Raw genomic sequence first — 14,644 nt, 5'->3', positions numbered from 1 at the left:
ATATATATATATATATATATATGGGTCTTTGGTCATTCGGGTTCTCTCCCCCATCCAATCAGAGCACAGTCAACCCCCCATCCAATCAGAGCACAGCCAAGCTCCTTAACCAATCAGAACACACCTCCATCCAATCAGAACACAGCCAAGCTCCCACCCAATCAGTTCAAACCCCACTGTCAGTTAAAAGGAAGAAACAGCTGCGATCACACATTACTCCTAGAAGCACGAAGCTGAAGACACCAGCCTCAAGATGACAAATGGGACTTCGTCGAAACGTCGCCAAAAATCTGAATCCCGGGCATATCTATTCAATACTACACAATCTTCGAACTCCAGGATAAATATAAATCAGCTGTTTATTGTTAAAATTTTAAAACAATAAAAACAACTATTTACAATGTTAAAACAAACTTAGCTTTTGCTAGTCCACTGCCAGCATCTTCAGACTAAAGCATTGGGGTGGAGAAAGATCTCTTATAAGCCTTGCTATCCTAGTTTTTTACACCTTGACTGCGTGATAGGGCCATTCGTCCTAACTGACTGTAATTGCCTTAAATGTCCCAACTCTCCTTGTTTGCACTCCAGTTCCACAACTTCTCTCTCTCCCCTCCTTATCCTTCCTCTCCTTCCTGGTGCTGTTACTGTTGGTATGCCTACTAACCACTCCCCCGCACTCACTTTGGGGCGTGGATCCGAGTCCAGTATCCCAAGTGCCCTTACACTGCTGTTCCCCTCTCCTCCATTCCATTTGTCTGTTTGTTGTTCTTGTCCTCCACTATTTGTCATCATGAGTCCTCTTCTCTCCTGTTTCCCTTCATGTCTGGGTTTGCGTGCTTGCAGCTCTACCCCGTCCTTTTGTCCCATCTCTGTGCAATCAGCTGGGCTGCCTGCCAGCTCACTCCTGAATTCACTCCTTCTCATCTCTGCCAATCCTATCCTTGCATCCACCGGTTGTCTCCTTGCAATCGTTCTGGGCTGGGCGCTCAGGGTTGGCACTTCTGGGCCCTAAGGATAGTGAGGGGAAGGCAAGAACAGTGGATGAATCAGCAGGGTAAGAAAGAGAGGAGAGGTAGCAATGGAGAAGCACCAACAGTGCCAACCCTGAGTGCTCAGCCCGGAGTTCGAAGATTGTGTAGTATTGAATATACACACACACACACACACACACACACACACACACACACACACACACACACACATATATGTTTTTCAAAATTTGGATTGCTAACAAAGAATTAAGGGAGAACTGGAATAGCCATTTCGAACTTTTTAGTTCTTTTCAACCAGACATACAAAAGATTCCTTTCTCCCATATTTGGGCAGACAGGGTGCACCAAACTCAAGATATTATATCTATATATTATATCTCATAAAGGTAAAAAAGGATATATGCAGTGTTATCTTCATTTTAGATGTCAAAAGAGTCTCCGTGTCTCTCTCTGTCTATCTCTCCCTTCCCCCCTCTCTCTTTCTCTCTCTCTCTCTTTCCTCTCTCTTTCTCCCTCTCCCTTCCCCCCTCTCTCTCTTTCTCTCTCTCTCTTTTCTCTCTCTTTCTCCCTCTCTCCCTCTCTCCCTCTCTCTCTTTCCCTCTCTCTTTCCTCTCCCTCTCTTTCCTCCCCCCCCCCTCTCTCTCTTTCTCTCCCTCTCTCTTCCTCTCTCCCCCCATCTCTCTCCCTCTCTCTGATCTTCTGCTCACCTGGCAAGCTGTTTTCAAGCTGTTCTCCAACAAGCTGACACAGATTCTTATTGGGCTAGCTCAGGGAGAGGCAACCTCGGCTCTTTTATGACTCATGGACTTCAACTCCCAGAATTCCTGAGTCAGCATAGCTAGGCTTGCTAGCTCTCTCCTGCCCTTCCTGCTTCCTGCAGAGAGGCAGCAAAGGGAAGAGCCCCACTCCTTGGAACAGGTTGAGGCTACTCTCTTTTACACACACACACACACACACACACACACACACACACACACACACACAGAGAGAGAGAGAGAGAGAGAGAGAGAGAGAGAGAGAGAGAGAAGCTCTGTCTCTCTCTGCAAATGGCAGAGGAGGCTGGGAGCCGCAGGGGAAGGCTCAAAGAGCCTCATGCGGCTCCGGAGTTGCAGGTTGCTGACTTATGGTCTAGTTTAATGAAGAGAAGGAGAAGGGGTGACATGATAGTAGTGTTCCAATATCTCAGGAGCTGCCACAAAGAAGAGGGAGTCAAGCTATTCTCCAAAGCACCTGAAGGCAGGACAAGAAGCAACGGATGGAAACTAACCAAAGAGAGAAGCAACCTAGAACTAAGGAGAAATTTTCTGACAGTTAGAACAATTAATCAGTGGAACAACCTGCCTCCAGAAGCTGTGAATGCTCCAACACTGGAAGTTTTTAAGAAAAGATTGGACAGCCATTTGTCTGAAATGGTATAGGGTTTCCTGCCTGAGCAGGGGGTTGGACTAGATGACCTCCAAGGTCCGTTCCAACTTTATTATTATTATTATTATTATTATTATTATTATTATTATTATTATTATTATTATTATTATTATTATTATTATTATTATTATTATTGAATCATCGCACAATCAGCCAGATGTTCAGACTGGATTTGGCATTTTGTCCTTAAGGCTTGGTTTTGTGCAGCCAGAATTAGTCTCTTGGTCTCTTTCTTCAATTTTCCTGCTCTTAGCCATTGCCCACTCTTGTTTTTATCTGCTTTCCCAGCTATTTTTTTTTAATGTACTGGCCATGTAGTGCTTTGTCTTCCCATGCCTCCATTCTGTTCTAAATTTGGTCTTTCTTGTAGGCCAGCTTGGTCTCTCCAGTAGTCAGTAAGCCTTTCTGATATACTAATTTCAGTGCATGTCACTAGGTGGATGAAGGGCATGATTCATTGTCATTATTTTTGTGGTCTTCCTATCCATTGATTTTAGTTCTGCTTGAGTCCAGTCCACTATTCCAGCTGTGTATCTAATGACTGGAATTGCCCAGGTGTTGATTGCCTTTATGGTATTTCCTCCATTGAGTTTGGATTTTAAGATCTTCTTCACTCTCTTGATGTATGCACCTCTAATCTTTTTCTTGACTTCTGTGTGTTTGATGTTGTCAGCTTAAAGGATACCCAAATATTTGTAGTAATCTTCCTCATCCAGACTCTTAATGTTATTTTTGTGGGGCATCTTGATTCCTTCAGTTTTCACTATTTTTCCTTGTTTGATAGTAAGTGTGGCACATTTGTCCAAGCCAAACTCCATTGTAATATCTTGGCTATATATACGGACAGTGTTGAGCAGGGATTCTATTTCAGATGATGTTTTTCCATACAGCTTCAGATCAGCCATGTAAAGGAGGTGGGATAGTCTGGCAAATGTTTTTGATGTTTGATAGCCATGTTCTGAGTTATTCAGTATTGTTGACAGAGGAAACAGTGCAATAACAAATAGTAATAGTGATAATGAATCTCCTTGAAATATTCTTCTCTTGATGTCTCTCACCATTGACCTGCAACTGTGTCTTCCATTGTGCCATTGATCTTTGCACACATTTTCTGATGTTTCTACTGACTCCTGTTATTTCTAGGCACTTGATTATCCAGTAATGTGGCAAAGAGTCAAATGCCTTTTTGTAGTCAATCCATGCCACATTCAGGCTGGTCTTCCTTTTCTTGCAGTTTTCCAAGATCATTTTGTCTATTAGGAGTTGATCTTTTGTTCCTCTGCTATTGGGGCAGTTTCCTTTCTGCTCAGGTGGAAAGAGATTGTTTTCAACTAGATGCTGTTGTACTGCATCAGCTACCACACCAGTTAGCAATTTGAAAGTTGTTGGTAAGCAGGTAATTGGCTTGTAGTTGCCCCTTTTGCTGGATTTTTCATTATTAGGTAGGTTTTCCCAGTTGTTAGCCACTTTTCAATTTCTCCTCCTTGTAGTATATTGTTGAACTGCTTGGCAATGACTGGGTGTATAACAGTTAGATGTTTCAACCAAAACCCATGCAGTTCATCTTCACCTGGTGCTGACCAATTTTTGATTTTCCTTGCTCTTTTTTCTACCATTTTTGTTGTTATTACTAGTTCTTTCATTTCAATTTCTGTTTTATTTGCATCCACCTCTTTTAACCAAGCCACATCCTTGTTGCATTTCTTTGGGTTATCCCATATCTGCTTCCAGAACTGCACTGTTTCTTCCTTGTCAGGTACTGACTGATTCATTGCAGTTTCTCCATTGGTGGATTGATAAAAACATTTCTGATTGGATTGAAATTGGAGGTTCTGCCTATAATTTGCGATTCGAGCTTCGTATCTTCTGATTTTCCTGGCTATAGCTATTATTTGCTGCTTTATTATTTCCAGTGCTTCCTTGATCTTCCTTGTTTCTAAGTGGTATTTCTTGATTAGGTATTCTTTGGTCTTCTTGTTCTTCCGCTTCTTTTCTTTCATCTGTTCTAGCTTGCTTGTATATGATCTTAATTTGCTGATCTTATTTTCTAGCCAAACCTTCCATTTTTGTGGTGCATTGTTTGTTTTTCTTCTTTGTTGATTTTGCATCCCAGGTATTCAGTTATAACTGCAGCTGTGCTGTACATTAGTTGGTTTGTTTCTTGCAGTGAATTGGTGTTTATACTTGATATTGCAGTATTTGCATCTTTTAATGCTTGTGCTAGCTGTTTCTTTCGAACAAGCTTCAATGCAGGCAGCCTTATTCTGTTGTTTTTGTTCTGTTCTAGATGTTATTCTTTGTTTCAATTCTTTTATTTCTTTAGTTAGTTTTTCCTGAGGAAGAAGTGCCTGGTTTCCAAATGAGAACAGTTGTATATCTCTGCTGGATTCCTTCACTGCCAACTCCCCCTGGTTTGCCTCTACATTCTGAATTACTTCTGGCAAGGCTTTGATTTCTTTGCTCTGGGTAAATCTTTGCCGTTCGTCCAATTCTGTTTCTGTGAATACTTTATTTCATATTATAAATCGGCGTTGATCTGCTAGTCTCTGTTCTGTTATTTCTGATTCTGGATGTTGTTCTTTCCAGAACTGGTGCATTCATTTTAGATATCCTCTTCTTGTTGGACTTGATCTATAACAACAGATCATTATTTCTTTGTTTTCAATTACTGTGTATTTGTGACAGGTAAACACCTTTTCTTCCAGTAGTTCTGCAGCTGCTGGCCCTGGTTGCTCAGCCAACAGTCCTGAGTCCTGTAACCCATTTTTCACCAGATATCCAGGAACTCCAACATCTAGTGCGGACCTTGTTAACTCGGGCGACATCCGAGCCAGTATGGCATTCTGAAATTTACGTCTCACCATATTTTTTATGGGAGAGACACTCTTTGTCTGACTCCTCTGATAAGACCTATCCAGTATGGTTGAACCTCTGGCATAGCTCTTATCTTCCTCAGAATACACAAGTCCCACAACCATGTCAAGGTAGTGCCTCACTGGGGTATTATTATTATTATTATTATTATTATTATTATTATTATTATTATTATTATTATTATTATTATTATTATTAACTGCATAATGATTCTCACATGCTGCATGAGTTCAACAGGACTAAAAGTGTTTTGCTGCTGATTTTTATTTGTACATAATGTACAATGAATTTCACTGCAGTGTCCAAAAATAGTCAGCTAGTAATGATTATTCCATTGTGGCAATGTCCTGGTGGAAACTTTTCATCATGTTTATCATTGCACCTATATTTTTGGAAGGAAGTCCAAGTGTGAATGCAGAAAATGAATCTTCCATGAAATGTTGCATGGTTTGTTACCTATAAGAAGTTTGTCAACTACCTGAATGTAGTTTGGTGTTCTGTAATTGCTAAGAAAATCCTCAGTGGCATCCTTGAATGCTTTCCAGGCATTCAGGAAAAGAATTGGAGAAGATTACACAGTATCAAGGTCTAAAAATCAAAATGTATTTATTTATTTTATTTTTCTATTTAATATTCTGCCATTATTGTTTTTATAAATAACTGAAAGCAGCAAACCATAATATTCACTCCTCCTCCAATTTTCCCCACAACAACACTATGAAGTGAATTGGGCTGAGAGAGAAAGACTGGTCCAAAATCACCGAGCTGTCTTTCACGACTAAGGCAAGATTAAAACTCACAGTCTCCTGGTTTCTAGCTTGGTGCCTTAACCATGAGACCTAACAGGCTCTGTGGTTGAAAAAGTATGTTGCAAATTGAAAGAATTGAAAAATTAAAAGATTATGGCATAAATCGCCATGATAGTCCATTAACAAAAAAATCTTGGGTGGCACTTACAAAATTTACACATCAATAAAATTTCTGTCAACTGAACAATGTGACACCACTTGGATCTATGTTGATACATTATGACATCTTAGGTTCTTGCGAAGAGCTTAATGCCTATGATGGCCAACAACACCTAAAAAACTGCCAGCTGTGATATCATAGTCATAAATAAGAAGATTAAAATATTATAGGATTTCCAAATACAACTGTTAATGTCTTTGCACATAGCAACACAACAACAACTAGCCAGAAGTCTGAGTATAAACTTTGTGTAAGGACCCATCTCACTTTACATCTTAAGAAGACAGAACTCTTGGAATGTCTCTTCCAACAGGCATCTTTATTAAGAGAAAATAATTGTAGTCATGCTAGACAGGATCTGGGGAATTCTCTCCCATCCTTCAATGTTTTAAAGTGTTCCCAAGCAGCCCCCACCCCACAGTTCTTCCGGGTGACAATCACTCATCCTCTCTTTTCCCAGATCCCAGGCGTTGCATTGTTCCCTCCTTTTCCCTCACTGCTGGCAAAAATCAGAGAGAGTAGATGAAAGGCGATGGCCATATTGTTATGGTCAGTCCTCTTGATGAGAATCAACATCCAGTCACTTTGTAGTTTAATGAAGGAAGTGAGAGTCATAAAACCCCCTTGCTTATCCTCCTCCCCTTTCGTAGTATGACAGAATCCAGAGAGAGTAAGAAATGGGTTTTTATCAGAGTAGGTAGCTAGAAATGAAATATAATTGGATTCTGACACTTTGATACACATTCTAGACTGTCAGGGCAAGATGCTCTGTGCCTCTGTCTCCACATTTGTATTACAAAACTAAAAATAATTGAACAAGGTTGTTGCAAGTGCTTTTTAAAAAAATTAAATATCTAAGAACAATATTAAATATTTATTACATCTGTGTTTCCATTTTGCTTTCCAGGTACAGTAGCATACTTGGATATTTCAGAATATTTAGTAATTCCAAGGATTGTCAAAATAGTTTGGGAGAATAATACTTGTCATTATTATTTGATTATTACATATTTTCCATAAATTAATACCTTTGAAATTTCTATATTTCACTGGATCAATACAAATTATTTTATTAGCAAAGCTATGAGGACATTATTTTTGTAAGCACAGTTGAAAGATATTGGATTTTGGTTTACAAGTGTGTGTTTTTCATTTTGTTTTTACATAGGGGAATTTAAGCTTTTCCTGTGTGGAGCCTCAAACAGTGCCAGTATTTTTCAATGCTACTAGTTTCCTGGAAGTGCCTGGCCATCCAAATCGTGAATTATTCTCAGTCAGCTTTCAATTTCGGACATGGAATCCAAATGGAGTTTTGTTGTTCAGCAATTTTGCTGAAGGATTGGGTAGCATACAGATTGACTTGACTGAGGGAAAAGTCAATGTCCATATCAATGTTACTGGAGTGAAGAAGAATAAAATCAAGATATCTTCAGGTAAGAATAGCAACTCTTTTTTTTTTTTAGATTACAAAGTATTTCTTCATGTGATTTTGAACTTTCCTACTTTGTAGGAAGTTACTTGGTTACAGAAATGTTTGTTTTAGATTTGATCGGAAAACCTAGAAGTTGTATTTTATCTTTTGTAAGGGAATTTCTTACATATTGAATTATTTTTTACCAAAATATAGTTCAAAGTTTATCTGTCTGGAGTATAGTGTTAAAAGTTTATAATGGAGCTGAATTCAATCACTTTGGGAGAAATGATATGTTGTGGGGTGAGGAAAGAAATTATTCTTCCAAACACAATGGAGGACTTTATAAGTCATGTTATGATTTTTTTTGAGGTCACTAATAAATATTATAGTCAACATATAGTAACACTTTTGAAGAATAACATGAATAAACATAAATCAGGAGAAACCTTAAGGAACTTGAATTTTAAATGTTGGTAATGGGGAAGACATCAAAAAATAGTAGAGGAAACAGAGGCAAGAATAACAATTCAGTGCCATTTTCAGTACAACCCAAAAGAAGAAATAGATCAGTAAATACAAGAAAGAAATAGTGATCATTCGACTGTATCCTAAAGACAACAATGATGCTTAATAGGAAAATTATATATGATGCATGGTTTTCCACATAAAAATGAGCAAAAAAAGTCAAGATAATTGCTAAGGTCATAACACTGAATTTTTGATTGTTTTTGACATATGTTGTATCTGTAACAGTGCATGTAAAAAAGGGATGGGGCATAAATTAACATTGTCAACTTCATACAAAGAAAATCTGTATAAAATGTTTTATAGATGGCACCTTCCACCAGCAAGGTTAGCAAAAATGATTAAAAATATGTCAGATAGATGTTGGAAATGTAAACATAACATAGGCACATACTACCACATTTGGTGGACATGTGGTAAGGCAAAGGCCTATTGGAAAAATATACATATGTGGTTAGAAAAAATATTGGGCGAACAAATGGATTTAAAAACTGAACTTTTTTTACTAGGCATTATGCCTGAAAAGACTAATAAGCAGAAATTATATTTAATTTTACACATCACTACAGCAGCGAGAATAATTTTTGCACAATACTGGAAGAATGAAGGACTGCCATCGGAGGAAGAAATAATCAGGAATATATTGGAATGTGCAGAGATGGACAGATTAACTATGAGATTGAAAGATAAAGAAGATACAGACTACTATCAAATTTGGAATTTATTTTATTCTTGGTTAGAGAAAAGAATGAAGGATTAGGAATTGAATATGTATTAGCATAGCAACTCCAGACAACTTGTTGATTGGAAAAATTAACATATGTTGATGAAAAAAAAAATTTAAAAAAAGGGATGGGGCAACAAAATAATGTATACTGAGTGTGTCAACTGTCTAGTTGGTATTTCCAGAAAAAGAAACTCCTGGGACATGATTTTACTTTACTGAGGTAAAGTATAATACTTTACTGAAAATTTACATTGGTACAGAAGAAGTGAAACCAGCTCTGTTTTCCTGCTCAAAAGCTTACTTAATTAAATTATAGATTCCCTTGCCCCCACCCACCGGGTTTTCACATTGTCCAATAGTAATACTTCTTGTTATGAGAAAAGACTACTTTTCCATCGAGCACCTGCATTAGTGACCTTGGTGTTATCAGCATAAAGCTCTCAAAGACATCTCGGTTGCCTAGATACCACCCCTCCCACCTTTGCATACCAAAATCTTGTCAAGCTATGAGCAAGGGAGAAAATGTAGGTGAAAGGGTGAATCAGTCTTGACAGAATATAGTAGAGAAAAAGAATGTGCAGTTTTTAATTTTTGCATTGTGACATTAATGTTTTTGGCACTTCTGTTGAGATAGTTAAGTGCCAGGAAGCTTTAATGATGGCCTCATTGCTATAGACTTGACTTTACCAAATTCAGTTGATACTTTGAGCCTCTAATAGCATTAGCATAACAACTTAGATATTTTGAAAATAACTAAAAGAAAAAGTTGATCTAGCAAGCAATGAAGAAGAGACAAAGCAAGGACTGTTGTTTCAAAATGAACCAGTTCTAGATGTTGAGGCAACAATTCATTTTATGTTCCTCTGGTTTCGGGCCTACAGCTCAACCCTCGCCACCATTACTAGGGTTCCAGTGGGAAATAGCAAAGCAAGCAGAATTAGAAGCTATTTGCAGCTCCACCAAAGTAGCTATTGTTAACATATTTAAACAAACATTAGCAGAGCAACACAATCATCTACTTTGTAAGTGTTTCTCATGGGCCCCTTCAGGTTCTTATTAAGGTTCAGCATACTTCTAACTGTGAGAACCTTCTAGTCTATTTGAAAACATTTTTTTAGATAGGAATTTATCTGTTTAATACCCACTATGTTGATTCCAATATAAAGTGGAAAAAAACAGGCTTGTCCAACTTGATGTCTCCCAGAAATATTGAATATCTAAAAATCAATTATGTTGCTTAATGTTTGCCTTTGCTCATTAAATGGACAGAAAACAATGAGAACAGGGATTGAGGTTATTGAGCAAGGTGATCATGTGGGCATCTCAATTGATGACCATCATGACATCTGACTACAATTCTGGAACCAATTGTAGTCACAATTCAAGGACTGTTTGGCACATCTCACATAATTCTTTTTAAAATCCACATTAACCTTGATTTCATCCTACCATAAATATCCATGTCTTCCAAATCTCAGGTTGTATCCTCCTAATTCCAAAATAACAATTATTTCATCTTTCTGTGAAGTGTAAATAGATCTTATTAATTTTATAAAGTTCTCTCCAGAATTCATATTTTCTAATATCTTGATCAAGAAAGTCCAATTATCAAGTCTTTATCTGCTTCTAGGAAAACTATTATTATTATTATTATTATTATTATTATTATTATTATTATTATTATTATTATTATTATTATTATTATTATTATTATTATTAATCATCGCACAGTCAGCCAGATGTTCAGACTGGATTTGGCATTTTTGTTTACCTATCAAGTCCTTACCAAGGACCTGGGATAGGCAGATGTGGATGTTTGATGGTATTACAGATATCGTCACAGGATGGAAGCAGTTCCTAGTATGGCCGCCTTTTGGAATTGACTAATAGCGAATTTGTCAATGCCAATGGTGTTGAAGTGGTGCTCCAGTTGTTTTTGGGATTGCACCCAAGGCGCCTATTACTATTGGTACTACCCTTGCTTGCTTTTGCCACAGTCTTTCTATTTCTATTTGTAGGTTTTTGTATTTTGTTATCTTCCCCAGTTCTTTCTCGTCTATTCTGCTGTCTCCAGGCACTGCCATGTCCACTATCCAGATTTTTTTTGTCTTTATTATCGACAATTGTTAAATCCGGGGTGTTGTTCTTGTTGTTGTGATGATGATGATGATGATGATGATGATGATGATGATGATGATGATGATGATGATGATGATGATGATCCAAATATTACAAAACATTCAACATATTTCTAACATTGTCTTTTAAGTAATACCTCAATCTTCATGAATATCTTTCTTTAGGTATTCTAAAATAGTCTATAGTATTTTTTCCCAAAGGAAAATAATTTAGAACTTGAAAATGGAATTCATCATTTAGGATGAAGTGCAGCTATTGTTCTGGCAGAGCAATCTGGCCATGGATTTTCGCCTGTCAGTCTCTGTAGCTGTGTAGCTTTATGATGTGTCCTTTGGTAGCTTGGCATTTTCTGTTGACATTAATGAGTAAAAGTGAACTTTTATCTCACTCTTTCTTGAAAGAGTATTATCTTTCTGAAGCATTATGTTTGTTTTCAATGCAGTTTACAGAACTAGGAGCCACAATAGGCCTGGGGAAAAAAACTAAAGTCATCTAACTTTATTTAGATCTTCAAAAAGATAGCAATTTCCTTTTTGTAAGAGTGTTTGCACATTTTACAATTTAATTTTCAAATGTTGTTGAAATGGTGCATGGATTCATGGGAAGAAGAGGCAGAGAGCTTAAGTTTTGGGTTTTCTGAAGCAGATTTACACAACTGATACTGTCTTGAGGAAATTTATTCATTAATTTTATGTATTGGCAAAAACACTAAAATGCCTTATTTTCAAAAGAGCCTCCATAAATGTGCAGTTTATTTTAATATGAGAGGAGTCTCGGTAAATAGACAATAAATAGACAAAATATACTAGGTATTTCTCTGAGGTGTTTTGCAATAAGAATGTCTATCTATAGAAGACAAAAGAAAAAGTGAGCTAATGCAACTAGTACTAGGTTTTGTCATACTACTATTGATATCCTTTATTAGATTGATATTCTCTATTTCATGCAGTAGAAACTGATGGCATTAATAGTACACTCTCATTTACTCAACAACAACTAGCGAGGGAGCAATGAGTAGCCCTAGTGTCAGGATCCAGTTATATTTCCTTTCTATCTATCTCCTCTGATCTAAAACCAATTCTTACCCTCTCCTGAATCCTTCCATACTCCTAAGAGGGAGGGGGAGTATGCATGAGGATTTTATTACTTTCACTTCCTCTATTCACTACAAAGTAACTTTTTGTTTATTCGCCTCGGGTCTGCTAACCATCACAATGTAACCATTAGCCTTTTATCCTATGCCCCTCTGAACTTCTCCTCCTTACCGGCCAGCTAGGGAAAGAGGGGATGAAAAGATACAGCCTCCGGAATCTGGTTTATTTAGCCGTCATCAAAATAAGGTGTGAGGAGCTGTTGAATGATCGTGTACAACAGAGCCGGATTGATCTTATTTTTCCTAGAAATCTGCCGGTTTGAATCGCCTGGAAGAACTGTGGGGTGGGGGTTGCTTAGGGACACTTTAAAACATTGATTTGTAAGGAAATCCCTCAGATCCTCTCTATTATGCCTACTATCAATTTCTCTTAATAAAAGTTCCTGTTGGAAGAGATTGTTTCCAAAAGTTCTGCTTTCTTAAGATGTGGATTGAAGTGGTTCCTTACATTAGACAAGATCTGCAGTAATAGTCAACCTGGAAGGAAGAACCTTACCGGGGGATTTTGCAAAAAATACAATGTCGGACAATGAGGCAGGGAGGGAGGAAAACCCGACAGAAAGGGAGCTTTCCCCCCGACTGAGAACCTGCCAGCTGTCAGGAACTGAATTGTCATACTCATCAGGAGAAGTGATGAATATGCGTAACCACAAACCTCGGTGGTCAATGGGCGTTGGAAAGAAAGGCGAGTGGGAAAAGAGATCAAGAAAGGTGACCCTGAGACAGGGCCCCCACCAACCAGAATGGAAGCAGGAGATGGAGAAATCCCTGCACGTTAGCACAGAGGAATGAAGTTATGCACAACACTTGAACTGGATCCTAGAGAAAGCTATTGACCTGATGAAAAGAACCCTCGGCACTCTAGGGGAGGAGAAGTCAGAGCCCCATGGCCGCATCAGCACCTGGAGCTGCAGTTGGAGAGACACTGAGGGGTAATTGGAACCTGTAGTCACAGGGACATCCGCTGAACCAGTAGCGGCCATTTCAGCAAGCCCCTCTCCCCGCCGACCCATCGATGGCGATCCGGATGGAAGACAATACCACAGAAGGCAAAGATACCGATCCATTCAATGATTCCCACCACTGGACGCAAAATTCAAGGGGAAGCCAACATGCTTGGGGTTTTTCCTAACCCAAGTCCTCAGCTACGTGGAAGAATATGGGCGGCACATTCCCAGTGACAAAGCCCATATCCATCTCGTGCAATCCGCTCTGGACAGACTGTCCACAGATTTGGTGGTGAACTTGCATGATTCCAATGCCCCAGAGCTCAACGACTTCAACCATTTCATGTCCTCTCTGAGAAGGCAATTCGAGGACTCCCTGGCTGATAGCAAAGCCCATGAAAGAATCAAAATGGTGAGGCAAGGCAGACGCCCAATAGCCGAATATATGCAAGAATTCCGGACCATTGCCAGCAGGCTGAACTGGCCGGAAGACATCCTCCTTAGCCATTTCAAAGACGGCCCAAATTATGACCTGTATGATGCTTGCCTGCCCCAGGGGGACCCACACCAACTCGACAAATGGTACGTCTTGGCAGAGGAAGCAGAGATCGACCTACTGAAGAGGCACCGCCAAGGAAAACCATGGGGCTGCTTGCCACCTGATCTGATGCGCGAACCAGCGAGACCACCAGCTATGGCCAAGAAGCCAATGGGATGTTTCAAATGCAGAAGAGAGGGGCACCAGGCTGTAGAAGGCTGCTTGAAAGTCCTCCAGCACAACCCAGACAGATCATCAGCCAGGAAATCCGGGAAGTCCCCAGCCAAGCCAAAAGAACCTGCCATGAGAGCGATAGAGGCTATGGAATCCCCAACCTCTGCCCAATGTGGGGAAGGAACTCCAGCCTACACCGCAGGGCTGGTGGTTGCATCAGATGACAGCTCGGAGGGCGAATCCCTGATAATGGATCCATCACACCTACAGTAACTATATTAGCTCCCTCCATGCCCAAAGCTGTCAAAGTGAAAGCCTTAATAGACTCTGGCTGCACCCGCTGCCTCATTAGCCCAACACTAGTGGGAAATTTTGGCATTCCGGTGAGGAGGCTGAAACAACCAATATCATTTGGCCAGTTAGATGGGTCTATAGCAGGGGAGGGGGTGCCAGCTACCTTAGCCACGTTACCAATCCACCTGTCCCTGGTAAACCATGAGGAAGACATAACGTTTGTAGTGACCCCAGGCATGGCATGCCCAATGATCCTAGGACTGGAATGGTTAAAGAAATGGAACCCCTGGATAAATTGGAAGATGACAGAAATTAATTTCCCAAAGTGGGGCCCTACAGACTTAAAACCCCAAGAAGTCCTACCAAAATTAAGAACGGAGAAAGCATCAATCGGAGAAGAAAAGGGGCTACCCAAAATACCAGAGGAATACAGAGACCTGGCTGAAGTCTTCAGTGAGGAGAGGGCGGATGAG

At 39.4% G+C, this 14,644-nt stretch overlaps 1 protein-coding gene across 1 annotated transcript in view; it reads left to right on the top strand.

Annotated features, from left to right (window-relative positions):
- LOC107292955 (contactin-associated protein-like 2) overlaps window positions 1–7,693 on the top strand; it is a gene marked incomplete at its 3' end in the record, with an annotated part of 310,658 nt that extends 302,965 nt beyond the window's left edge. Inside the window, exon 8 of the mRNA XM_015822086.1 lies at window positions 7,429–7,693. Coding sequence (XP_015677572.1) covers window positions 7,429–7,693 — 265 coding nt within the window. The remainder of the gene's footprint in view (window positions 1–7,428) is intronic.
- Between the last annotated feature and the right edge of the window lie 6,951 nt (window positions 7,694–14,644).

This window comes from Protobothrops mucrosquamatus, unplaced genomic scaffold (genome assembly GCF_001527695.2).
Source record: "Protobothrops mucrosquamatus isolate PMUCROS unplaced genomic scaffold, P.Mucros_1.0 scaffold1460, whole genome shotgun sequence".
NCBI classification, from domain to species: Eukaryota; Metazoa; Chordata; class Lepidosauria; order Squamata; family Viperidae; genus Protobothrops; species Protobothrops mucrosquamatus.
Note: the sequence above shows the minus strand (reverse complement) of the source record. Positions and strands in the feature narration are given on the sequence as shown.